This window comes from Sciurus carolinensis, chromosome 7 (assembly GCF_902686445.1).
Source record: "Sciurus carolinensis chromosome 7, mSciCar1.2, whole genome shotgun sequence".
Classification (NCBI taxonomy): domain Eukaryota; kingdom Metazoa; phylum Chordata; class Mammalia; order Rodentia; family Sciuridae; genus Sciurus; species Sciurus carolinensis.
In genome coordinates, this window is record NC_062219.1 from 102898022 (window position 1) to 102925617 (window position 27596).

Consider the following 27596-nt stretch of genomic DNA (forward strand, 5'->3'; position numbering starts at 1 on the left):
CCATGTTTTGCTGTTCTGAATATTGATGATACATAGTTTTACAGAAAGTATTTTTTCTCCCCCCGCCCCACTTTGATTCCTGCCGTCTTTCTAGACCTGAGATATGAGCCTAGGCAGGTTTGGAAATGGGATATTTTACATTCAGAGTGCTGAATACCGTCAGAAGCAGCCTCTCTGATGGCCAAGGCTTAGTACCTGATACAGTGTAACCAACCCAAATGTCTGTGGATATATGAATGTAAAAAGAAAATGTGTCAAATTCATTCAATGGGATATTTTATTTAGCCAAAAAGGAGGGATGTTCTGGTACATACTACAGCACGGATGAACCTTGAGGACATCATGCTAAGTGAAATAAGCTGGCCACAGATACACATTTATTGTATGGTGCCACTTACTTGAAACACCTGGAACAGTCAAATTCATAAAGACAGAGAGTGGAATAGTGGCTGCCAGGGTTGAAGGGAGAGAAGGGGCGGTATTGTTAGTTTTGAAAGATGAAAAGAGCTCTGGAGATGGATGATAGTGATGGTTGCACAACACGTGAATGTGGTTAATATTACTGAACTGCACAAAGTCTAGCAGCAATGCTCAAATATTTTGGTCTCAGTACCAGTTTTCACTCTTGAAAATTCATGAGTACTTCAAAGAGGTTTTATTTATGTGGCTGCATTTATTGTTTTTCATATTAGAATTTAGAACTAAAACATTTTTAGGAATATGTGTGAATTAATCTAAAGTAATAGGAACACCCCATTACCTTTACACATTTGTATGAAAAATAACCATGGGTGGGCACCTCACTCCCTTATGGAAGTGGTGGGAGCATGACCTTTTTTTTTTGGTTTTATTTTTGTCCTGGGCATTGAACCTAGGATGCTTCACCACTGAGTCACATTCCTCAGTCCTTTTTATTTTTTAATTTGAAACAGGGTCTTACTAAGTTGCTTAGGACCTCACTAAGTTGCTTTAGGCTGGCCTCAAACTTGCTATCCTCCTGCCTCAGCCTCCTAAGATATGATATGTAGTCCTGAGATATAAGCCTAGGCAGGGAAAGAGATGAAACAGTTTATATTCAGAGTAATGAATATTATCAGAAACAGCCCTCCTCTCTGATGGCCTAGACTTAGTACTTAATACAGTGGAACCAACTCCAATGTCCATGGATAGATGGAAGATAAAGAAAATATGTTAAATACATTCAATGGGATTTCTTTCTTTCTCTCTTTCTCTTTCTTTCTTTCTTTCTTTTTTTTTTTTTTGGTACTAGGATTGAACCCTGAGATGTTTTACCACTGAACCACATCCCTAGTCCTTTTTATTTTTTATTTTGAGACAGGATCTTACTAAGTTGCTTCAGGCCTCTCTAAATTGCTGAGGCTGGCTTTGAACTTGTGATACTTCTGCCTCAGCCTCCCGAGCTGTTAGGATTACCAGGGTGCTCCACCTGCTTCAATGGGATATTTTATTCAGCCTTAAAAAGGAGGGAGATTTTGGCACATGCTACAACATGGATGAAACTGGAGGGCTTCACACTAAGTGAAATAAGCCAGTGTGTCTGGCTTTACAATCCTGATTTATTTGATTGTGACTAATAAATTTTTAAAAAGTTAATGTTGATTTCCCAAATTGCAAAATTACTTGAAAAATAGAACCGTTTTCTCAATTCTGATTTTAGACACACATTTTATTAACCTATAGGACATCCCATGGCTTGCCTTTTGGCACAAAAGAGAACAGTAAGATATTTAAGGAAATTGGAAAAGCTCCACCACTATGAACTTGAGAGTTTGTTTTTTATTTTTTCATCTTTTAGGAATTGATAGTAGGAATCCCTGGTTGTGATTTTGATATTACATATGTTATTCATGATTTCCATTAGTGAGACGGTGTCAAATCTTATATTTGTGTGTGTGGTGCTGGAAACCTCACACATATGTAGGCAAGTACTCTACCATGGAGCTACACTCCCAACTCTTCAAGTCTTATAATTAAAGTAAATATTTTTTAAATGGCACAGAACGTTCCAAAGAGGACAGTGACCTCCAGAGGCTTCCCCAATGAACAACCAACTAGGAACCTCAACAGTTAACCTAGTTGGTCTCATCTCCTAGAGATTTAGAAGAGAACACAGGCAAGCCTCCTCTTTCTCAGGACAGATGCCGCTCAGAATCCAAGTTAAGATGATAGTTTTGTCTGTAGGACTAAAAGTGTATTACATTAAATTTGTAAAAACTCCACATATAAGCCACAGTTGGGTTAGAATTTGAGAAATTCTGAGGGAAAAACTCAAAGTTCAGTGGGAAAAGTGGTCTCTGAGGGGTCCCTTGATCACCTGCTGTGGTAAGCTCATGGTAGGTAAGCATCTAATGGGGCTGACGTTGACCTCTGTATCCTACACACCAATTCAGATAAGACTTACAAAGTATTTTCTGATTTTAAGGGATGTCACTTTGAATGTTCACTTTTGGAAGCAGAAATGAAAAGGACAATAGGTTTACTTTGAATATGGGCTAGATTCAGGCTTTCCCAGACTAGGGAGATGGGAAATGTGCTAGCAGATCTCTGCCAGGTGTAAGTTGAAGACACCCAGTTCCAAGCATTAAAAATATAAAAGGTATTTGTTGGGTCACCTAATAGGAGAGGAGCATGTTGGAGCTAGCCTCAGGCCTGTGTCCAGGCCTCTCTCCTTTCCCCCCCATTATCCATTCCTTTCCTCCTGCTGTCTTCATTCCCTTAGATCCTGCCGTGTGGCAGGAGAGATGACCATCAGCAAATCTGAGGTCAGGCTTACAATTTGACATCTGAGATGAAAGCACTATTCCCCCCACCTCTAATTTGGAAAATTCCAGGGAAAAACTAGGCAGGCTGAGTCCTATGCCAGAAGGGACAGAAAGTTCCAATGGATAGCCCTGGGTAAAACAACTTCCTAAAAAATGGTAAGGTAAGGAGGCAGGAGAACCACGGTCAACCAGAAGGGATCACAAAGTAGATAGGTTTATTCTACCATGAAGAAAACTGTTGTTGTTGTTGTTATTGCTATTATTATTATTATTATTATCATTAGTGTGACGCTGGGAATTGAACTCGGAGCTTTTCACATGCTAGGCGAGCACTCTACCATTGACATCATTCTTTAGTTGATGTTTCTCCTTTGACCAATGTCAGTTTGCTGATGCAAAGAGATTGGTTCCTCAATGATCTTTTAAAGATCAAGTTATTTAACTTTTCTGAGCCTCAGTTTCCTCTTACTAATTTTATACGAATATAGTTTAATAATATCGTATTTCATAAGGTGGTTGTAAGAGTTAAATGTTTGGAAAAATGCCTAATACATGATAAGTATTAAATAAAAGTTCACATCAGAGAGACAAAGCAAATGAACTAGGACTTGGAACATCTGTTGAGACAGAGAAGACACTGGGAGGATAGAATGGGTTGTACCTGTGGAAGTTCTTCTATTAGGTAAAACAAGGCTTGTGAAGCTACGCATGGGAATCCACAGGTGGTAGTTGAGGCCAACCCCTCAGCCTAGAGGATCTGGCGTAGTCATCCTGAACCAGAGGCAGCATACTGCCACTCTCTCCCTACCCCACCACCCTACCCTGAACATTTGGAATTTGGAGGTAGTGAATTATGGTTGACACTGACTGGGATGTTGGGGTGCGTAGTATCTGAGGATCCAGTGCACGGGATAGCTCTACGCAAAGAAGAGTTCTCCTGCCGGCAGCATCACTGCAGAAGGAAGACACTGGAATGATCTGAGTAGGCAGGCCGCAGAGTGACAGGGAATGCAAGAGCACAGATAGGAGAAGTTTCAGCGTAAGCGACTGAGCTCAGTCACCAAGCAACAGGGTCTCTAGCTAGCCCCCTGGCTTATGGCAGGACTCCCATCTCCAGGCAGAGGGCAGACTAGAAAGAGACACATGGAGCTATGAGTGTATTGAAACTAAGACCAAGACTCCAGACAATGACCAGCTCAGGGCTCTCCCTGCAGAACCAGTTAGCAAACATGTCTGAGTTCCACCCCAGTTCTACCACTTGTGTGATGATATTTCTCTGATCCTTAATATCAAGTGTGATAGATAACACAAGGGAGATGCTTAGCACTTGATGCACTGTGAATGTTCAATCCGGGAAAGCTGCTATGACTACTGTTGTTATCAGTAACCTTGACAGAGAGCCAATGAGGAGAGCTCAGGATTTAATAAGTCAGGACCTCAACCTTAAAAAGCAAACGTACCATTACCAGCCCGGGACACTGTCACCACTTAATCAAAGTGTGGAGATAGAGTTCTCATTCCCACCTTTGTCAGAGCAGGGTTGGTTCTTGGGACAAGGCTGGCTCTCATGCTGCAGCTGGAATCCAGCAGGTCTTCCTGTGAGGAGAAGGAGGAACATGGAAGAGGACAACTCCACCATGAAGGGACAATATTCTAGTTGGGAAGCCAGGACTAACACTCTCCAACAACTAAAAGCACAACTAAAAGTACATGTACAGGAGGATTGCTACTACACATACAATATCTATGTTAGGTTCTATGTGTAGGGACAACCAAAAGCCTGAAAGGGCATGATCAAAATGTGGATAGTGGGAATCTCTAGATGAGAGTATGGCTAAAAATTAAAAAATCATATATTTATTTTGTAATTAGAAAAACACTTAATCCTGAGTAATGTAAAACAGAATATAATTCAGAGTTAAGAGTTCTAAACACCCCAGAAATGAGAAATCATGTGTTCTAGAATAGTATTGGAAGGTCCTATAAGGAGATGGCATTTACTACATAGAGGAAACCAGGATGGGATACAGCACAAGAAATTATACAGGGTCTTAAACAAGGCAGGAGAGGATTTCATTCATAAACTGAAATACTAGTAAGTAATCTCAGCATTGCTAGAGGTCTCTTGGTAGCTACTCTGTACAACTGTGAGGATTTCCAAGCATCCCCCTCTCCTTTTTTTTTTTTTTTTTTTTAATTTTAAGACAGCATTTCACTAAATTGCTGAGGCTGGCCTCAAACTTGCAATCCTCCTGCCTTAATCTCCTGAGTCACTGGAATTACAAGTGTGCACCACCCCATGAAGCTAGAGTGAACTTCTTAATGGCTTTATTTTATTTTATCTTTTATTTTGGTACTGGGGATTGAACCCAGGAGCACTTTACTACTGAGCCACATCCCTAGCTCTTTTTATTTTTTTATTTTAAGACAGGGTCTTGCAAAGTTTCTGAGAGTTGGCTTTGAACTTGCAATCCTCCTGCCTCAGCCTCCCAAATTGCTGGGATTACAGGCATGTGCCGCCACACCCAACTCTTAATGGCTCTAAATATCCCTTGTACCTCCAGAGCCTAGTGGAGCACCTGGAACATAGCAGATAAGCTGAACTGACTCAGGTGGTACTGAGGATAGCTCTCAAGGAAGAACTGCACTGAGGATATCTTGAGAAGGAAGATCTGTATTTTGGGGGGATTTGAACACTCAGAATTAGTGTCATCATTGTTAGGGGTAGTATTGCATTATGGGGTTTCTGGTTTAGAAGAGTTGGCTATGTGGAATCTATTCCAATAATTTCCATCACCATAATATCTCTCTACATGTCTGTCTGTGTTCTATGTATCTATGTGTCTGCCTTCTGTCTTGTACACAGGCTGGATAAATGATCAGAGAATGAGGATCTACAGTGCTTGAATCTGCTTGGGCTCAACCTATGAAACTACAGGAAGGAAGGCATCTGTACTTCTTCACCAGGTTCTTCTCAATGTCCATTTCAGTTACAAGGTCCTCAACAGAAAGGAGGGGAAAGTTCAGAGGCACACTATAGAATATTCATTACATTGTTGACTGCTGAGAAGAAACAGGCTGCTTTTACCTGTCCTGAGCCACAAGCATCTAGATTTTGATTGGATTGTTGCCAGAGCTCATTAGCATAGTGTACCCTGACCTGGAATAGGGAACAAGAAAATGACCAGAACTTACTGGGACCTGAACAGGAGATGAGATCTTGACAGTATTGTCTACATCTGGATAAGAAGTCAGAAGGTAAGGAAGCCAGAACTATTGGGAGGAGAATTAAATGTAAGGGTTGTGGTAATGGCCACCCACTCTTATGTGGTTCATTTGTTCTAGTTCATTCTTTGTAGAAACGATGAACATTTAATATACTTTGGCCAACGTACTTTTAAAAAAAATGAAGTCTTAACAGATTTAGTTTTTTAACCTGGAAGAAGATTTGCATTACTTATTTAAGGGCTATAAAGCCGTCTTTTCTTCTTTTTTTTAATTCGGTACCGGGCATCCCCAGCCCTTTTTATACTCTATTTTGAGACAGGGTCTCGCTAAGTTACTTAGGGTTTCACTAAGTTGCAGAGGCTGGCTTTGAACTTGTGATTCTCCTGTCTCAGACTCCCAAACTGTTTGGATTACAGGTGTGTACCTGTCTTTTCCTCTTTTCTGTGTTTTATTCTTAATTTTCAGGGAAATATTAATGTTCATTCATTTGGCAAAAGTTTACATCAGAAAAAAATCTAAGAAGTAACAATTTTTCCTGAAACAAGATTTTTAAAAATTTCTCTCCCCGCAAGTATTTATTTTTGAGACAGGGGTGGGGGTCTCAATGTGTTGCTCTGTCTGACCTTGAAATCCTAAACTCAAAGGGATCCTCTTGCATGCTGCTACTACAGGTGTGTGCTACCACACCCAGTTCCCTTCCCTTAATTTAAAAGCAAACAATTATATATATTTTAGAATATCTGAACATTGGGAATATATTTATGATAGTAAATTATGAACACATTCAAAGAGAATGAAGCATGGATTTTTTGTTGTTGTTGGTTGGTTGGTTGGTTCGTGGTGTTACAGATTGAACCCAGGTCCTTGTGCTTGTTACCCCTGAGCTACATCACAAGCTGTTTTTGATATTTGAAAATATAAATCTTGTTTTCCAAAGTTTAAAAAGATCCATTTATTTTTATTATTCCATGCTGGGAAATGAACCCAAGGCCTCATGCATGTACTCTATCACTGAGCTATATCCCTACTTCCATTATAATTGTTCGTAACAAAACTTGGGCTACCAAAGTTACTATTGCCAAGCCCCTAAGCAACTTATGGAGACCCTGTCTCTAAATAGAAGATATAAAGAACTGGGGATGTGGCTCAGTGGTTAATTATCCCTGGATTCAATATCTGGAAAAAAAAAAAAAAGTTACTATTGCTACTAAAGTTACTATTGCTACTACTCAAGAGAGGTAAGTACATAAAACTGATGCTTCATATTTGTGTCTTTTGTACTTGTTATTTAAGTCCTTAGAATTAAAATCAGTCATTTTTCAGCGGCAACTTAATGTTTATTTCTCAAACATAAAATTTTACTTAAAAATCGTGGTCATTGGTCTAGGGTGTAGCTCTGTGGTAGAGGGTTTGCATCCCCAGCACTGCAAAAAGAAAAATCACAACAACAACAACAAAACAACAGCAACAACAACAACCATTATCAGCATTTATTCTTGTACGTTAATGTTTGAACTAGGGTGTGGGGCCCTCCTGTGCTTTGAGTCTGTGGCCACTGGGTAGTAGCTGAGTATGGGAAGAAGGATGGAGGGAAGAACTCAGTTTAGCTTGTTATTTAACGGTTAACACTTCATTTATGTGTTCAGGTTCTAACACTATATAAACACACTTTCCCTCAGTGGAGTTTGGTGATGGATATGTATAAGGAATAAATAAAGATAAATTAAAGAAGGAAGTTTGCAGGACTTCTAAGTTTCAGTATACATTTATAATTTGTGTTTTGACTTTATTGTTAAATGGCTCTACATAGCATCATTATGTCCCTTGATTTTATAAGAGTACCAACAAATGAGAATGTTTCATATGTGAACATGTTTCACTTTGTATCTTGTATCTTACTAGCAAAAACATTTTATGGGCAAAAATAATTCCCTTCTTTTTTCTCAGCAGAGAACATTTCAAAATTTCTTTCCTTCCTTCATCCTTTCCTTCCTTCCTTCCCTCCTTCTTCCCACCCTCCCTCCTAAATCCTTTTTAACCAATTGTAGTTAGAAATAAGGTCAGTATTTCTTTTGAGGGAAGAAGTGCAGTTCAAACAAACATTTTAAAATATCATTTGCATAATAAAATTTAAGAAGCGAGACAGCATCTTCTTGAGAGGGTAGGGAGAGAGCTATTGCCGAAGATAGTCAGAAAATCTTTTTTATTGTTTTTTTTGTTTGTTTTTGCAGTACTGGGAATTGAACCCAGGGGCACTCTGCCACTGAGCTACATCTCAGCCTTTTAAAAAAAAATTTAATTTAGACCCAGTGTGGTTGCCTATGCCTATCCTCTCAGCAACTAGGAAGGCTAATGCAGGAGGATGACAAGTTTGAGTCCAGCCTGGAAAACTTCACAAGACCTGTCTCAAAATAAAAACAATAAGAAGGACTGGGAGCAGTGTAGATCAGTGGTAGAGCACACCTGATTCAATTCCCAGTACCATGCAGAATTCTTTTCAATTTAGAATCGAATTGTTATTTACTTTGCTATACTGGAGATTGAGCCCAGGGGTACTTTACCATCTAACTACATCCCCAACCCTTCTCATTTTGAGATAAGGTCTTACTAAATTGCTGAGGCTTGCCTTGAACTTGCAATCCTCCTGCCTAGCTCCTGGGTAGGAGGAACACTATTTTATTTTATTTTTTGTTTGTTTGTTTGGTACCAGGAATTGAACCTGGGGGCACTTAATCACTGAGCCACATCCCCAGTCCTTTTTATATTTTATTTTGGGACAGGTCTCACTAAGTTGCTTAGGGCCTCCCTAAGTTGTTGAGGCTGGTTTTGAACTTGCAATCCTCCTGCCTCAGCCTCCTGGGCCACTGGGATTAAAGGTATGCAGCTCAGCACTCCCAGAAACACTATTTTAAAATAGTACTTCTCAAACAGGCAACTTCAGCCCCCATCTCATGGATATTTGGAGAGATTTTGGGGTATCACAACTGGAAAGGGAGGTGCCACTAGTACCTAACGGGTAGAGATTAGGAATACTGTTGAACATTCTACAGTGTACGCGTTAGACCACAACAAAGAATTACCAAGTCCAAAATGTTCATAGTATTGAAGTTATGAAACCATGTTTCAGAGAATATTTGTTGATGATATTTAATATTCACAGTATATATTTAGGAGACCAAAATTAATCCCTATGGCAATTTAAGTTAACAAAAATACTTCCAGGGTTGGGGATATAATAGCTCAGTTGATAGAGTGCTTGCCTCACATGCACAAGGCCCTAGGTTCAATCCCCAGAACCACAAAAAAATAAATAAATAAATAAATAAAACAAAAGTACTTCCAAATAAATCCAATGTGATGTTCCCCTCTTATAACTTCAACAATGGTAGCTAATTTATGAAATTGTTTCTTTGCAAAAAAGTCCAAAGCCGTTATCCTTCCTTCCCATAACATTTATGAAGAAAAGGGTCCTAACCATTGGCTACACACAATAGTAGTTCTTAGTAAGGACTCCATAACCTAGCAATGAGAAGGGAACCCCAAACTCAGGAGTCAAAGCCATGATTGTCATGCTTCTAGTTCCCAATGGTCAAGCTTTATTTCAACAAGTTCACTAGTGTCTTCTCAATTTTTTTAATTAATATGTTGGTACTTGCAAAAATGTTAGTGAATCAGATATTTCTGGCAGATGAAACTGTTTTTTATCTCTTGAATGGTTGGTATTACTATGATCTATTCCTTAGCCTCTGAAAACAATCTTCTGGTTTACATTGCTTGAATAGACTGATCCAACTATATCAAGAACCTTTAAGAACAGATTCTCAAGTGCAACTGAAGGAAGTTGAGTGGAGAAAAAGGTGTGGGTGACCTGACTTTATCATGGAACCCGATGACTTTGATTCTGAAGACAAAGAGATACTAAACTGGGATATTAATGACATGAAACTGCCACAGGTATGTACTTGCCCTAGGATTATCTTCAGCCATTTGGCTATGAATCCTTGACTAGTACCTAAAGGAAATTGGTAAGGGTCCCAGCTGGGTAAATTTCCTCCGAGCTTCAGATGGACATCTGACCTGACTGAGGATTTTTTTTTTTTTCATTATTGGGGATGGAACCCAGGACCTCATGCTTGCTAGGCAAGTACTCAAGGGACATAATGATGCTAGGTAGAGCCACTTAACAGCAACCCTTTTTACATTTTACTTTGACAGGGTTTTGCTAAGTTGCCCAGGCTACCCGTGAACTTGGCATCCTCTTGTCTCAGTCTCCTGAGTAACCAGTATTCAGATGTGCTCCACTATACCCCAGCCCAACTGAGGCATTTTAAGAGGAGATATGATTTGAGTGGCTCTTCATCTATCAGATGCTCCCAGTACTAGACTGAGACAAAGAGTGTGCTATTTCCTTCCTCTTTTTCAGCTGACCAGTTGGTGTGATCAAATGCATGACAATTTATTTGTCCATGGATTGTGCTTCATTGAAGACAAGTCCCATATCATCTTATTAACCATGATAATGGCCTGTAGCTGGAATGTCTGACTGATAGTGTTCTTGTGGAATATGATATGCTCTTGTATGACTTTTGTAAACATCACATACCCACACTGGGTTGCTTTTTAGGTACAGAGTACCTTTCGCTTTATGTTTTCTTTGACCTCCTCTTTGGCAATTGACTATCTAAGTTTTAATTTGATTGAAAGCACTGGTTGTTTAAAACTGTTTCCTGACTTCCCTTTTGGGTATTTTTAGAATGTTTTCACTGGAGGTTGTTTGAAAAGGTAATTAGGAAGACCAGGAGTGGAGACCACTAGTACCAAGAAATGAAAAGGTCCATCTAGTCTGCCTGATTCTGGGTACAAGTAGAGGAGAGGAGACAGAGCTTCCAGAGTCTTGATTTATAATTAATTGGTATTTTTACTCTAATAAAGACTTGCTTTCCTTAAATTCCTCTCATATTCTCCCTTGGTAGGTCTTGGAGAGCTGAAGAATAGAAAATGTGCCATTTTCTACTTACTTGAGGATGGCTAAATGAATCACAGCTAAAATATGCCCATATTCATTTTTAGAAACTTGTGATTATAACTGCTTTTGATTTATATTAAAGTTCTTGTAGCTGTTTTAGGGAAACTCTAAGGTAAATTTTAATTACTCTTGGCTCAAGGACCCTTATTTCTGCCTATTTCTAATTTCATGATTGCAACCCTTAAATAGGAACTGGAGATACACAAACATCAAGAACTGAAGCTAGCAGATACGTGGAAGATGTTGTAATGTCACATTCTAGAGCAGGGTTTCAGTGAAATCAGAACTCCTTGAAGTGGTGGGCAATACTGTGTATTGACATGTACTTTTCTTTTTTTTCCTGAGACAGAGGATCCATATCATTCATCAGATCCATAAACAAAGAAAGGGAAGAACTACTTCCCTGAAGGGAAACTCAGGGCTCATAGAAGCTCATGTTCCAACATGAATTTCCAAAAACAAAGCATTCTTAGCTACCTGAGAGAGTAAACTGAGAAATCTAGTGCAAAAATGCAGATTCCGTTTTGTAAAAGTATCATTTAAAGTTTATAGAAAAGGTATGAGATTTTTTAGGGAAATAAGTAAGTGCTTTTAATTTGTTAAATATACCAGAGAAATGTTTAAAATGTGCAAATATTTCTTAATATTTTCTGAGCAAAGATCACACCATTCAGCCAACTCTGAAATTGTATCAAGAACCAGTTGAGGTAAAAAATAAAAGATCTGGGAAAGGTTTCCAAACAATAGATTTTATTTTCTAGAACATATCTGGAAGCACTCTAGTGAGTTATGGAAAACTTAGGACTTGGAGACAGCCCTGGACTTGAGTTCCAGCTGATGATTCTAGAATTTGTTGGTGAATAGCTGTATTGCTTAATGTCTGTGTGACTCTGAACAAATTTATTTTTTTCTTGCGTCTTTGATACCTCCTCTGTAAAATGAAAATGGTAACTCCTTACATATCTTGCCTCAATCTCCAAGTTATTTGGAGCAGTGTTTCTCAACATGTGTTCTGTAGTACAAATTACAAAGAATTTTAAAAGGTCTTGTTAAGAAAGTAAAAGGGCAATGCTAAGTTCAACAAAGCTAAACATTTTCTTTTTTTTTTACTGTAGACTTCTATTCTCTTTTTCCATCCTGTGTTTAGGAGGAGTTTACTTTAAGAGGTATTGCCTGAACATATTTTCCTCATGGCTCTCTTTTGCACGGAGATCTGCAGGTGATTAGTGTTCCTCAGGCCACCAGCTTGCACATAAAAGCTGTGGTTCAAAGCATCAAATGCAATGTCTTCTTATTACTAATTTCTCAATTACGTTCTCTCTCCCACTTATAAAAAAAATTCAGTTTATTTTTCATAATTCTATATTCTTGCTGGAATAACTTATTTCTGTAACATATGGTACACATTCCTTATCTGTTCTCAGCTCTTCATGTGCTTCAAGTTTCAATCAGTATATGCTAATTTGGTTATTTTGGGTAATTGGTTACCCATTTGCTAATCTTCTGGTCCTAGAATCTCTGCATCCCTCTATACCCCTCAGATATATTAAAATTTGTGGATTAATTTTTGACAGGAGTGATGTCCTCATGAGAACATCAAACAATTTTTGGGTGGCTGGAATGTACTAGACCCTGTAGCAGGCCAAGGAATGCTGAGGCCATTCAGTAGTGTTAACTTCCATGGAAGGGTTCACGTTGTTCTAGTCTAGGGGAACAAATACAGGGCCCACATACAGAATTAACACCAAGTAGAAAAATGCTAGAGGAACTTGAAAGAGGGATACACATTCAGCATGACTCTGGCATGGGGAGCAATGACTTTGACCATCAAGGAAAAGAGTAGGGCACCAAAGTCTGAAGGCTCTTAGATGTCTCCACCTGAGGGAGTCATGAAGAGGAATTCAGCAAGAATATTTGGGGTGCTACTGGCTGGACAGGTGACTTGGAAGCAGGCTATCCATAGAGGACTTGGCTAGTATACAGGTAGTGAGAAATCATTAGGTTTTTGGACTGGAAACTATCGAAATCAGATCCTGGGCATAGAAAGGCTCATCCCTCCAACTCCATTTGCCCTCAGTAACTCCTTCTTGATATCTGGGCATTGAACCCAGCACCTCACCAGGATGTGCCACCACACTAACTACCTGGATTTGTTTCTGCATGTTTCCTCCTCCTTTCAGCTGCATAATGTCTTTACTAATCTTCATGTCACTGTTCGTGTTTGGATTTTATTTCTCCTTAATACAACCATTAGGAAGCCAGCCCAGAAGCACAGGTACCTGTTGTATAAGCATTACTAGTAAAAGTCCCTTTATTAGAGCCAATGTAATACACCAATTGTGCTTTCCCTTCCATTCCCCTTAAATTACATGCACTGGAAAGTTCAATTCCAATTACTTTAGCGAGTGCTTAGTTCATGCAGCAAATATTGGGCATTGGTTTATTTTGACCTTCATTAAAAATGTGGATTACATGCTCCCAGAGAGTGTCATGCTCTCATTAAAATTGATTGTAACATTTATGGGAGAGCCTTGTAGGAAATTTATTTATTAGGAAGAAATTCAGTTTATTTTTCTCTTTTAGAATACCCATTTCACAGAGGGAGGTAAGTATCCATTCTGTTCCTAACATTAGTTCTTCTAAGTAGAAATGGGTCATTCCAATAACACCACAGCAGAAAACACACTGAATCATTTTGCTTCTAAGTCCTGACCAGGTTTAAGATCAAACCCATGGCCAAAGCCATTAACTCACATGTTTCCAGGGGTTTCTAGATTGCTTTTGTTTTGTAATACTAGGGATTGAAACCACAGCCTATTGTATTCTAAGTACTCTACCAAAGAGCTACAACCCCAGCCCAACTCCAAGCTTTAAGTACTTTTTTGGGTAAAGAAAAAATTCCCAGCTGGGCATGGTGATGCATGCCTGTAATCCCAGCAATTTAACAAGGCCCTAAGCAACTTGGTGATACCCTGTCTCCAAATAAAAAATGAAAAAGGCTGGCGATGTGGCTCAGTGGTTAAATGCCTGTAGGTTCAATCTCTGGTACAAAAAAAAAAAAAAGAAAACATTTCCTAGAATAGACTGGTAGAATCAGGTACAAAAGGACTACAGCTCCAATTAGTTTGTTCTGAGATTACAATTTTAGCTAGTAAAATTTCCTTTAACTCTGCAGAGAATGAGCCCAAAATTGTGAGCAAAGGCAACTTCTAAACTCTTTCTGTTATTCATGTGACTGAATGCAATCAGAATGAAGCAACTGTAGGAATCAGATGTGTCTAGGTGCTAAGGAGCTAACAGATAAACCAGATTCTGGATTTCTTGTCAATTATTATTTGACTACATGATCAAGTCACATTGTTCGTCTGACAGTTCATCACCCATGACTTTACCCTCTGCCCAGTGTTCTTCTGGACCTCAAGGTCATGTGAACATTCCTGGCACAGCTTCACCTATATGGACTCCCATGATTATTTGGATTCCCACCACTGGGGCCAGAATTCTTCTGCCATTCTGGACTGCTGGTGTGATGGGTATGGGAATGTTCTTGCCATTGTGGCAATACAGACTCTCCTCCAGGTGCCCTCCAGCAAGTCCCTTACTTAGGTGAAGTGGGAAAGGAAGGACAGAAGAGAGAAGTAGACGACAGAAAATTTGGAAGCTGGAGTAACTTGGTCTTGCTTAGTTTTTTCAGAGCATATAAGGATTGGTGGTTCCTGAACTCAGGTAAGAAATAGCAAGATTAGTCTAAGGAATCATTCTAAGATGATCAAAAGCATTTTGTTGAAGTGAATTTCTCTCCTTGATGACACTTGGAATTCAATTTCCAGCTGACCCAGAAGAAAGAAGTTCCCAAAGTGTTGTATGTAAATCAAAATGCTGGTTCAATTTTGTTTTTAAGAGTAACATCCATTTTTTCCCCCTATATCTGATTTGCTTAAATGTGTTTCTGTTTGCTGTGCCTATTCTATCTGGAAACATTTATTATAAGGATTTAATAACCTATTCATATAATTAAAGAAAACCCAGCAAATCACTGCTTTATATGAGCGCTCTGTAAATACCTTTTTTTTTTTTTTCAGTCCTGGGGATGGAACCAAGGGTTTTGCACATGCTAGGCAAGTGCTCTACCTCTGAGCCCCATCCTCAGTCCCCTTTTCATTTTTTTATTTTGAGACAGGGTCTCTCCAAGTTGCTGAGGCTGGCCTCAAACTCAATCTTCCTGCCTCAGCCTCCTGAATAGCTGGGGTTATAGGCAGATACTACCACACCCATCTCAATTTTAATAAAATAACAAAATGTAAAGTTTTTTGATATTTCAGAATTTGAATTTAAACATTACTTTTACATCGTAGTAATATCTAATTCTTAGCTGGGTGTGGTGACATCTGCCTCTAATCCCAGCTACTCGGAAGCCTGAGACAGGAGGATCACAAGTTTGAAGCCAGCCTGGGCAACTTAGCAAGACCCTGTCTCAAAATAAAAATAAAAAGGGCAGGGCTGGGGTTGTAGCTCAGTGGTAGAGTGCTTGCCTAGCATGTGTGAGACACTGGCTTTGATTCTCAGCACCACATATAAACAAATGAGTAAAATAAAGGTCCATCAACAACTGAAAAAGCGGGGTGGGAGCTGGGTTTGTAGCTCAGGTATAACGTGCCCCTGAGTTAAATCCCCATTACCACAAAGAAAAAAAAATGTATCTCTAATTCTATGACACCCTATCAAAAACTTCAAGTAGTTAAGTTAAATTAGAATAAAGGGAGTATAAACAGTACTCTGATTACATAGCACTTGGAAGGTTTTGAGTGAGAAGTTTAAATCTCCTAATAAAACATTATACAAAGAAGTCATAAAAATATCAGTTAAATTTTCAATGATGTTATCCATGAGAGTCTAAAATATAAATTAGATAGATTTGCAACATGGAAACCTTAGGAATATTCCCTTTCAATTATAAACTTCTTAACCAAGAGGAAAAACAAAAGAGTTACTCATGAAAAGTTAGAAATTAAGACAAACAAAGGATTTAAAAAGAAGAAAATATTTTATAGGGATTTGCTAAACAAGAGTAAGAAAGGATTTTTCTTTCATTCTCTCCAATGCCTTAAATTTAAAAGACTTTCAAACACTTCCAGGCCTGCAGACGTAACTCAGTGGTAGGGCACTGGCTTCACACATGTGAGGTCTTGGGTTCAATCCCCAGCACTGCAAGAAAGTCTTAGTCTGAGAAAATCGGAGTCTGCGGAATCACTATCATCCATTCAACTCTTGGGTTGTTTTGCATTTTTGGAATCTGAGTTTTAATTTCAAAGTAAAAGATGTCAAATATCCCACTAAATGTCAGATTAAAAGACTGGGCACAGCTGGGTGCAGTGGTGCATGCTTCTAATCCCAGCTACACAGGAGGCCGAAGTAGGAGGATTGTAAATTTGAGGGTTAGGCAATTTAGTGAGAGCCTGTTTCAAAATAAAATTAAGAAGGGCTAGTGATGTGGCTTAGTGATAGAACATACCTGGGTTCAACCCCAGTACTGTAAGACTGGACATAAATAAATAGCCAAGAGAATAGCTTGATGTGATCACATTGACTCCTAGTAATTTTTTCAATCCATATACTGTTAAGTTTATTATTGCATTATTCATGAATCTAGAAAACCAGGGTGCCAATGGAAATCCTGCAGAAATAAATAGCTTAAAAGATAGCAGAGATCACTTCTTCCTCCACAGGAAGTGTCTTTGCTTTAGTCAGAACATCTAAGACATTAACAGATGTATTCCTCTTATCCTGGTTCATAGGAGTTATGGCCCTGACCTGTCTGAAGAGGACACTTGCCATTAAAACATAAAAATCTCAGCTTTTCTCTAAGTATTCTTGTCCCTACTACCCTGATAATTGTGTATAATATAGCAGTAATCCAAATGATTCCAATCCAGCAGGTTTTTACAGTTCAAACGATTAACAATATAAGTACACATTTTAATGTTTTGACTTGCATTTTTTGTCATTTCAAATGATAAAATACTCTGTTATGCTTTCTATGGCATTTCTAGGGGCATCATCTAGACTTTTAGTTAGAACAAAGAGAAGGTGGGTGAAGAAAACAAAAGGTTAGAATCTGACTGGGCAGCTTCTCACCCCAGGCATTTAATTTTATGAAGCTCAGAATTGCTAGAGGATTGGGGAGGAGAGGGAAAGGCCTGGAAGGAGCAGAGAGATCAGTTCACTTCACAACCTGGATGCATCTTCCTCTGGGAAGCTACTGCAGATGCCTGATGAACCAGAGGGACTTCTCCAGACGCCACTCTCCTGTGCTTTACACCCTTCCTGCCTTCTCTTCTTGGACTGCTTCCTGTTCTTTGGCATGTTCTACACTCGAAGTCTAACTCAGTAAATGTCCATTCATCCTGATGTTGATGTTTGTGTTTTTCTTTGTAAAAATATTTTGTCTTTATTTTCTCATATTCTAGACAGTGCTTTCCTGTTGGAGAGGCACCCTGATCTCTTCCTTTGAGTCTTCCAGAATTGTCTATTCTGACCTTCTAGAATCTTCTAGATGAAAAGTGTTCTTATATCTTGCCAGATCTCTGAGAGTTGTGGGGCACAGTGTAAGTCTGACTGCTCATTTCATTTGATGATCCTCATTCTAAGCAGTACGTAGGAACTGTCAAATGTAGCATCGGTTACCAAGGTTACCAACGTAGGACCTGGGGATGTGAATGACACCAACAGTGGCTAACATCTGTGTAGAGCCCACAGCAAGCCAGGTGTAATGATAAATGTTTTACATATTTATATTTAATCCTCAGAACAACCCTTGAGATTGGCAGGTCTCATCACCCCTATTTTACAGATGAATAAACAGAAGCACAGAAAGCAAAATAACTTTAAGGACTATGTTCCTGAACAATTTTTGTTGTTGTTATTTTGCAGAACTGGGTTTTGAACCCAGGGATGATTTACCTTTGAGCTACAGCCCCACCCCTTTTTAATTTCCAGACAGTCTTAATATATTGCCAAGGCTGGCCTTGAACTTGCAGCCCTCCTGAGTTGCTGGGATTACAGGTGTGTGCCACTGTGCCAGGCTTTTTATAACTTTATGATGCAAATTTGCCAACTTAACTTTTTTTTCTTTTCTTTTCTTTTCTTTTTTTTTTTTTTTTTTGAACCAGGGATTGAACCCAGGGGCACTTAATCACTGAACCACATTCCCAGACCTTTTTATTTTTATTTTGAGGCAGGGTTTCACTAAGTTGCTGAGACTGGCCTCAAACCTGGGATTCCTCCTACCTCAGCCGCCTGAGTTACTGAGATTACAGGCATGTGCCACCACCCCTGGCCATCTTAACCATTATTAAGTGTATGTATAAGAGTGATCACCTCATGCACATTGTTGTGTAACCCCTCTCTAGAAATTTTTCATCTTTCAAAACTAAAATTCTATACCCATTGAACAACAGCTCCCTCATCTCTGACCTTTCACAGGACAGTTTAATCAGATGTTCACACATAGGGAATAGCATCTGTCCTGGGCCAAAATATAGCTCTTCCTGAGTTCTCTGTCATTTGAGGTACATGTATATGGTAATAGAGAAAAAGGGAAAGAATCTCCATGGGGAATAAAGTGACTCTCAGGACTTTGTGAATCAGGGCTCTGCAGTCTCCCCGCTGCTTATCTTTGGTGACTTTGTATAAGCCTGTAGGATTCCCAACAAGGTAACCGCAGTGCGGTATGAGACATTATCTTACTGTCCAGCTACAAAGTTTTCCATAGTTATTGTGAAAGAGGACAGTGATTACCTCACCCTCAAAAATTCTTCCTTAGAAATGGTCATTACTTTTATCACCAAGGACTAAAGAAACATCAATCAGATAGAACTCAAAGGGGTTAAATTCCAGTTCATTTGGGTCCAGTGACTGGACGGACACAGCAGTCTTTCTGCTGCTGTTGTGCTATGCACATCTCAACTACAGGATTCAATCTAGACCCAACTTTGCCAAGGATCTCATGTTGAGCTCTTGATGGCCAAAACATCCTTCATGTCTATTGACTCTTCTGTGATGGACTGCTGTGTTTTATGACTGGGACTATAATAGTGACCTTTGTGTTTCTATCAGAATGTGAAAAAGACCGACTGGTTCCAGGAGTGGCCAGATTCCTATGTGAAGCACATCTACAGCTCAGAGGACAGGAATGCACAGAGGCACCTGAGCAGCTGGGCTATGCGCAACACTAACAACCATAACTCTCGAATCCTCAAGAAGTCCTGCCTGGGCGTGGTGGTGTGTGGCCACAACTGCTCTACCAAGGAGGGGCGCAAGGTCTACCTGAGACCTGCAATCTGTGACAAAGCCCGGCAGAAGCAGCAGAGTGAGTGAGGCTTGGTAGTACCGGCAAGGAAACTGACATCCATCCAGATGCCCCTGTCTAGATGGGCCAGTATCTCCCAACAAATCCCAATAAACTTTCACACTAGAGTGCAGTGGGGAGCAAGGCTGAGCATATTAGGGGGAACCAGCCCACACCCGTGTACCCCAATTAATGTTGCACAGATCTACCCATCCAGAGCTTCCATCAAGAAACTGCTTCCTTGGGTTAGGCACCTGACTCAAGTCCCTTGTTAAAAAGAAGATGTGTCACATCTTCTAACATGAGCTCATCAGTGACCCGTGTAAAGTTTGGTAGAAAGTAGTTTCTCAGGCTTGCCATCTAACATCTTGGGAAATGAGCCCCTTTGTGCTCTTACTGAATGCATTCATCTGGAGCGGCAACAGTGGGACTAATTTGAAGTTAGACTCAGATCTAACCATTTGGGTTCATATCATTATCACCAGCTGCGATGTTTACTCTTTTTATTTTCCATACTCACTGAATTGTGAAATAGTGTTCCCTTTCTTAGTGTTCCCTATTCCCAAGCCCCCTGCAGACCCCAATTTATTCTTTCCTAGCAATTTGTCTCCAAAACTTGCTCTCTGGTTAGAACCTGTTATCAGTCATTTACACCTTAGTGAAAATTTAGTGGCTGTGTTCTCTCTCCCAGGGTGTTTGCCCCTAGATCTTTAGTTCTAATTGTAAAATGAAAAATCTTTCCTCTTCTCTAGAAAGAATTTTAAATATCAGTAAATAAGTAGGGAGACCTTTTCTGCTCAGAAGAGCTCCTTGTTGACATGTGAAATGCCCACCTTGGAAGGTAGCATTTTGCTCTATCCATATGTGAGACCAATCTAGGCCATTATGGCAGACAGATCGCCAATGGTCCAGGGTAATATCCAGTAGATAGAGGACCATAAAACTGCCCAGGTATATTCACTGCCATGCTGAAGTCTAGTCTGTGCAGCCATGCACACATTACCCACGTGTGCCAGGTACAGTTACTTTCTTTTGCTTCTCGTAGAGAAAAGTTGTCCCAACTGTAATGGGCCCTTGAAGCTGATTCCTTGCCGAGGCCATGGGGGCTTCCCTGTCACCAACTTCTGGAGGCACGATGGACGCTTCATATTCTTCCAGGTTGGAATTGAGTTATGTGATTCTGTTTCTTTGTCATTTGACAAATGTTTGCAGAGCTTATTGTAGGGCAGGCTCTTCAGAGTCTATAGACACTCAAGTGAAGACAACCCTGCACCAGTGCTGGGAGCCCCTGCCCTGGGAGAGCAAACATGTGCACCCCACACTTCAGTAGAGGTTGGAGGTGCTGGGAAGCCCTGGGGAGGAAGCTGGCTCAGGAGAGGTAACAACTAATCGGATCACCCAGGCTAGCATAGTGCTCTGCCCCACAGCCCTCAGCCTTCACAGCCGGTTCCGACTTTTATCTCTGGAAACCTGAACAAGTTACTTTTCCCCCCAAAAGCTCCATTTTTTGCTAAAACATATATGAAATATGAATGGGGGCAATGGTGTAAACAGTGGTGACAAATGGATTCTGATGTCAGACTACCTGGGTTCGAATCAGTGCAGTACTACCCAACCAGCTCTCTCTCCCTCTCTCTCTCTCTTTCTCTTTCTCTCTCTCTCTCTCTCTCTCTCTCACACACACACACACACACACACACATACTCTCACACACACAAATAGTTCTGATTTGAAACATTTGCCAGTTTCGGTGATATAACTATTCCTCTGTGACTGATGTCAAGCTGCCAACCATTTTTAACAATCAGCTCACAAAATTCCTACATGTTTCACAAATGACTCTCAGTTTGGCTGGTTCCAGTTAGGGGAATCCTCCCCACACACACCACCACTATGAGGGGAGTTCACCCAGATGGTTCAGTCTCTCCAGGCCTCAGTTTCCTATTCTGTAACTGGGGGTGGTAATAATGGTCTGAACCTTAAGGGTTGTGCTAAGTGAGATAGGCAGTGATTGCTAATGTCCTGCACATGCTATAGGAAGCCCTGTGGGTGAGGGAACCACAGGAAGAAGGAGCCTTATGAACAAGGGTAGACAGACAGGAGCATGGTGGGCTTAGGAGGTACTTCAAAAGTTTTTCTCATCTTGTTGCAATAGGCAATACCACCACCATACTGTTGTGCAGCAGTGAAAACTCACACTCCATGAAGTACAACCCAGTTCTTTCTTTCTTTTTTACTTCAATGTCTCTTTTAAGTCAAAGGGAGAGCATGATCATCCAAAGCCAGAAACCAAGTTAGAAGCTGAGGCAAGAAGAGCAATGAAGAAAGTGCATGGGGCACCTGCTTCTGTCTCCCTAAAGCTGAAGGGGAATGCAGGATCAAAGGTAACCTGTCATCAAGCGTGCTTAAAACACAGCAACTTGCCACCCCTTTGGTGTGGATGGTCTGGTCCTTTACTGACAAAGAGAGTCCCATGAATATAAATTATCAGGCTCATTTATAGACAAGCATTCACCAAAGAAATTGAGGGTTTTTTGTTTTGTTTTGTTTTGTTTTATTTTGTTTTTTTGTCTGAGACAAGGTTTCCCTAAGTTGCCCAGGCTAGTCTTGAACTTGGGATCCTCCTGCCTCTGAATCTGAGATTTTACTCTTAATTTCTGCCATCTCTGTAGCACGCTCTCAACCATAAAATCTATTAACTGCAGAATCATCTTCCCTACTACACTTAAAAAAGAAAAACCAAAATGAGTACTGGGGCACTCTATAATATTTTGTTTTAATAGAATCAAATTATAATTCAAATCGTCTCCATAAAATAGCCTCGTGCTTTCTTCTCCTCAAAATTTCCATATGCCCCCGAAGTAGATTGTTTGCTTTGCTTATCTACCAACATAAATAAAGTTTCTGAAGATAAGGTAATTGCAGGATGGTGGGAAAGGTATGGACAAACTGTGATATAAAGTCCATCACTTTATAGTATCATAACATAGATTTGTAGGTCTGCTTCATAGTGATTTGAAATATATTTTTTTTTAAATTTATATACATAATATATATATATATATTTTAGTACATTATACATTTTATATATTTGTGTGTATATATGTATGTGTATATATGTATGTGAGTGCATACATTTTTTTTTCAGTACTGGGGATTGAATCCAGGGCCTCACACATGCTAGGCAAGTGCTATACCACTGAGCATCATCCCCAGCCCAAGTCCCATATTTTGGGGGGGATTTGGGGTTATCCTTTTCAGGAGAACAGAGAAGGAGCCGGTCCATTCCCTGAGGTTCTAAATGTAGCTTACATAGAAATAATTGTGATTTGAAGCTGTTGTAAGGAAATGTGAGTTCCCAAACCCAGTGGCAGGTCTTTCTTCCTTTGTTCCAGCACAGGACAAATTGAGGCATTTCTCCCCATTCACTCTATTTGGTCATATCCCTGTCTCTCTTCCTCCTCCTAAAACTATCCTCTTATTAGCAGATACTTTTATGTAAACAAGAGCATAACTTAATTCTTAACCAGATTCTTTTCCTATGATTGACTAGTAATATAATTCCTCCATTTACAAAAATAAATTGACTATCTAGCACTGAAAGAAAAATTGAGGACAGGAGGGAAAGAGAGAGGAAGGGGATTAAGTAGTTTAATTTTTTAAAAACTAGGTTCTTAAAAGTTTCTTGAAAAGGCAGGATTTTAGATTTGTGTTTGAGTGTGAATATCTGAAGCCTGGCTGCATGTCCAGCTAGAGAAAGGAAATCCAGCTTTTACTGGTTGGAAAGCTTTAAAATGGAAATGGGGGCAGCCTTTACTTCCCCAGTCTGCAGTGGCTGTCGTGGATCTGCTGTGTGTCCCTGCTTGAAATATGCCAGGAACGAGGGGAATCTGTTGAAGCCCTTGCTTGGAGAATAACTTGTGGGTGTTGGTGGTAGCTGTGTGGATTTTACTTAACTTATTAACATGAGCATTTCACTTTCCTTTCCAGTCTCTTCCAGGTGAAACACAAAGTCAGGGAAGTTTACCTTTAACTTGGTCATTCCAGGAAAGTGTCCAGTTGCCTGGCAGTTACAGTGGACATTTAATAGCTAACACTCCCCAGCAGAATTCACTGAATGATTGCTTATCCTTCTCCAAGAGTTATGGTTCAGGGGGAACCACTGATTTGGCAGACCCGACTTCCACCTTAGACCCCACTAAGCTGTATGAAAAATGCAGATTTTCCAGTAATAGGATCTACAATAGTGGAGACCTGTTTCAACCTTCTACCTCTGGAGTCTACTCAGATTATGACAATTTGCAAACATGGAATAAAAATGCTGCTTTGGGGAGAAACCCTCTCAATGACAACTATTGTCCCAATTATCCTTTTCCTCTGACCAGCTGGCCTTGTGACTTCTTTCCTTCCCAGAACTCTTTGGAAAACTTTCCCCAGCAGATTCCACTGGAACCACCTGCTGCCAAAACTAGCTGCCACCCATTATGGCCAAACCCAGGGGGCGATCTTTATGAAGAGAAAGTGCCTGTGGATTTCAACAGCTATGTTCCTTCCCTCACTTACCATTCACCACAGGAAGACCCCTTTCTGTTCACCTATACCCCTCATCCTCACCAGCAATGCTCACTGCCAGGCAAGAGCACTAAATGGGATTTTGAGGAAGAAATGACATACATGGGTTTGGATCATTGCAACAACGAAATGCTTCTAAACCTCTGTCCTTTAAGATGACTCAAATCTTTTGACAATCGCTGCCCTCCTTCAAAACAAAACAAAAACAAACAAACAAACAAAAAAACTACTTTGAGAAATGGCTGGAAGAATTTCCTTAGAAAGCAGCTTTCAAACCCTAACTACAGATAAACGGGAATCACAGCAAGCGGTAGGCAAAACATTTTTCATGCAAATAATCTTTTTGCCTCCTCTGCCCTAGTGCTTCCATCTTCAGTAAGGACTGGAAACTTATCCAGCCTGCCCTGTGAAATGCCCTCTGACCCCCTCACCCCACATTCATTGCTCCGGGCTGTTAGCACCTCTGCTGCATTATTGGGTTTCATTGTCACAGACACATATCAAATGGAGCAAAGATGCGAAGAGCCCATCTACTTAGGATCTCATCCATGCCTTCTTTTTTTATAACCAAAAATGACAGAACCAAGAAATAGAGGACAGAAGAGCTGCAGAGGTACAGAAAGATGAATATTCTAGAATTGATGTATTTAATACTTTGTCTAGTAATCTGATTCATTTATAAAATATGTATTTTCTAGTTGATTTCTAAGACTTGTCAAGACAAGAAGCATGAACTAATTCTATTTCATAAAGATAAAGGACAGCAAAATTAAATGGACACGTGAAGAAAATTCCAGTGGTCTCCTGCATTACTTATTTCCTTCCCCCTCCTCCTCACTGACTTCACCTTCCCAAAGGGATTAGATTCTGTCCTATTTATGTTTATTCTTTACAGCACCTAGCTCAGTGCCAGGTTCACAATATGTAAGGACTGTTACTGTTACTTAGAAAAGTATCTTTGGGAGACTGGGCATGTTGCTCAATGGTGGGGTGTGTATAGCATGTACAAGGCCCTGGGTTCAATCCTCAGCACTGAAGAATGAGAAAGAAAAGTCTGTATAATTAACATGGTCATGATTGGCTAGCTATATTTGAATTCCAGTTCCTTTTCTTTGCTGAAGTACATTAATGCAACAAATAAGTATTTTTAAAAATAGATGATTTTTTTATTTGGTAACAAATGCACATGATACAAAATTAAAAAGTAAAAAAGAAATCTTTTGTTCCTTGTCTTCTTACTGCAACTCTGACCAGTTTCTCATCTGTTCTTCTAGAGATTAGAGACATTCTCTACATATATATGTATACATGTAAATATATATTATATACTTATATATATTACACATATATACATAGATATAGTATGTGGTGTCATCCAGATTCATTTCTAATGTGACTTGTCATCCTAGGATATAATTTGAAAATAAGTTACTTATAAAGAAAATTTTAAAGAAGCATTAATGCCTATCACAATTAAATAGCTCCCTATTGATAGACATTTAGATTAGTTGGACCCTACAAAGTTTCTTCATCCGAATGCATCAAACATTTATTCAATTTAGTCATTATAAAGTCAATGCTTGTGTTAGTACTGTCCAGGCCAAGAAATAAGAACTTGCCCTTCAGAAGATCCTCTGATTTTAGTCCCCAGTCCCACCCACTCTTGCTCCTAAGCCCCTTATGCATTTTAAAGTAATCACTAGGCTGGCTCTTTATATTTTTACCACCTTTGTATGTAATCCTAAACCAACACTTAGTTTTGCCTTTTTGGGGGGAAATGAACAAATAGAAGCATACACTATACATAAGAATGCTGAAATAAAGAAGAGTCCATAGGTCATAGAGTCTCAATAAATCGTCTGAACACCCCAGTGTGCCTACCATCTAGTTAGTCTTATGGAACCCAACATACTTTGCAGATTAAGGATAGTCTTGTAGCCATGGCTACCCACAAAGAATGGCCTTTCAGTGAGGGTCTATTAAATATTCAAAATGCAGGAGAAAGAACAGGATAAGGGCCACCTAGGCTGGGATGTGGCCCAGGCATGATGGTGTTCCCAGATCTGAAAGTCCCCTGCTGCATTGAGAGAACTAGAGAAACAGTGACTGGGAGGCAACTTTATTCCTACTGGTCTGAAACTATCCAGGTATTTCAAACAGTGTTCCTCCACTAGACTAGGTACCCTTTTATCCCAAACATTTTCTCACTTTGAAAAACTATAATCTTGATATTTAGCAAAGCAAGGGCATGTATGTAGCTTAAAAGAATTAAATGGTACAACAAGGCCCTGGACAACAGCTGTCTCTGCTTCCAAGTCATTTCCAGCTCTCCAACAAACCTCCAGTTCTTAACTCCGTTGCTGCTTCTTATACTTACCTCCAGGTCACTGGATCACATGCTTACGCATTTTTATACATCTATGGCGTTTTGATCAAAGATTAGGATTCAGGACACAAACTCATGATCCCCAACCTCCCAATAACTCTAAAGAGCAGTTTTATTGAAGTACAATTTACATATGATAAAATTTATTCTTATTTTGGTGGCATTAGAGATTGAACCCAGGGGCACTCTATAACCAAGCTATCCCCTCATCCCATTTTTTAAAATTTTGAGACAGAATCTCACTATGCAGAATGGCCTTGAACTTGTGATCATCCTGTCTTAGCCTCCCAAGTAGCTGGAATTTCAGACATGCACTACTACATCCAGCAAAATATTTAAGTGTACAGTTTGATGAGCTTTGCCCACCGGATACATGATAATTTTATAAAATGAAACTTTATAGGACATTGCCACACCTCTAAAAAGTTCTATTGTGACCCTTTTTAGTCAATCCTCTTGTTAAAAAAATGTACAAAAATTGTAATATAAAATAATGTAGAACTGTCAGTTGCTGAGGCTTGCCTTGAACTTGTGGTCTTCCTGCATCACTGGGATTATAGGTGTGTGCTACTACACTGACTCTTTGTTCTAGTTAACTTATTAGAATGTCTTTCAACTGAGTGTTGTACTCAACAAGTTTTCATTGAGTGCCAGTTAATGCACTTGCCCTGGGTGTTGTCATTATACTGGCTACTCAGTCATGCAAAAATTTATTAATTATGTTTCTGAGCACTGGCCAATTATAAGAACATGGAGAACGTCACTAGACATAATACCGGGTTATAGAAGCCCAAATCTATTCAGGTGAAGATAAAATACAAAAGAAAAATAGAAAAAGCAACTGAAATGGAAATATGGATATTCCTGGTTATGACAGCACTAACATTTATTATCTTTGATATTGCCGTGATTCAAATGTGTAACTGGGTAAATACCGTTTAGCCTGCAGCTCAATGCCAGACTCCTGGAAATGTTCAGTGTGTGTAACTGACTTCAAATGGTCCAAATGTAAAGAAACATTGAAGGCCAATCAAAGGAAATAATTGGACCAGAAGCAATGGCACACACCTGTAATAGAGGCTTGGGAGGTTGAGGCAGGTGGATTGCTAGTTGATAGCCAGCCTCAGCAACTTAATGAGACGCTGACTCAAAATAGAATATAAAAAGAGCTGGGGATGTGGCTCAGTGGTTAAGCTCCCCTAGTTCAATCCCTGGTACCCCCCCAAAAAAAGGAAATGATAGGAAATGATTGGG

The 27596-nt window shown here is 39.7% G+C and overlaps 1 protein-coding gene across 1 annotated transcript; it reads left to right on the forward strand.

The window, feature by feature from the left end:
• Positions 1–9890: 9890 nt before the first annotated feature.
• Positions 9891–24115, forward strand: Gcm1 (glial cells missing transcription factor 1). Its single transcript, XM_047557151.1, has 5 exons — positions 9891–9965; positions 19153–19405; positions 20430–20542; positions 21640–21768; positions 23375–24115. The coding sequence occupies exons 1-5, from the start codon at positions 9891–9893 to the stop codon at positions 24113–24115; spliced, it is 1311 nt and encodes a 436-aa protein (XP_047413107.1).
• Positions 24116–27596: the final 3481 nt, after the last annotated feature.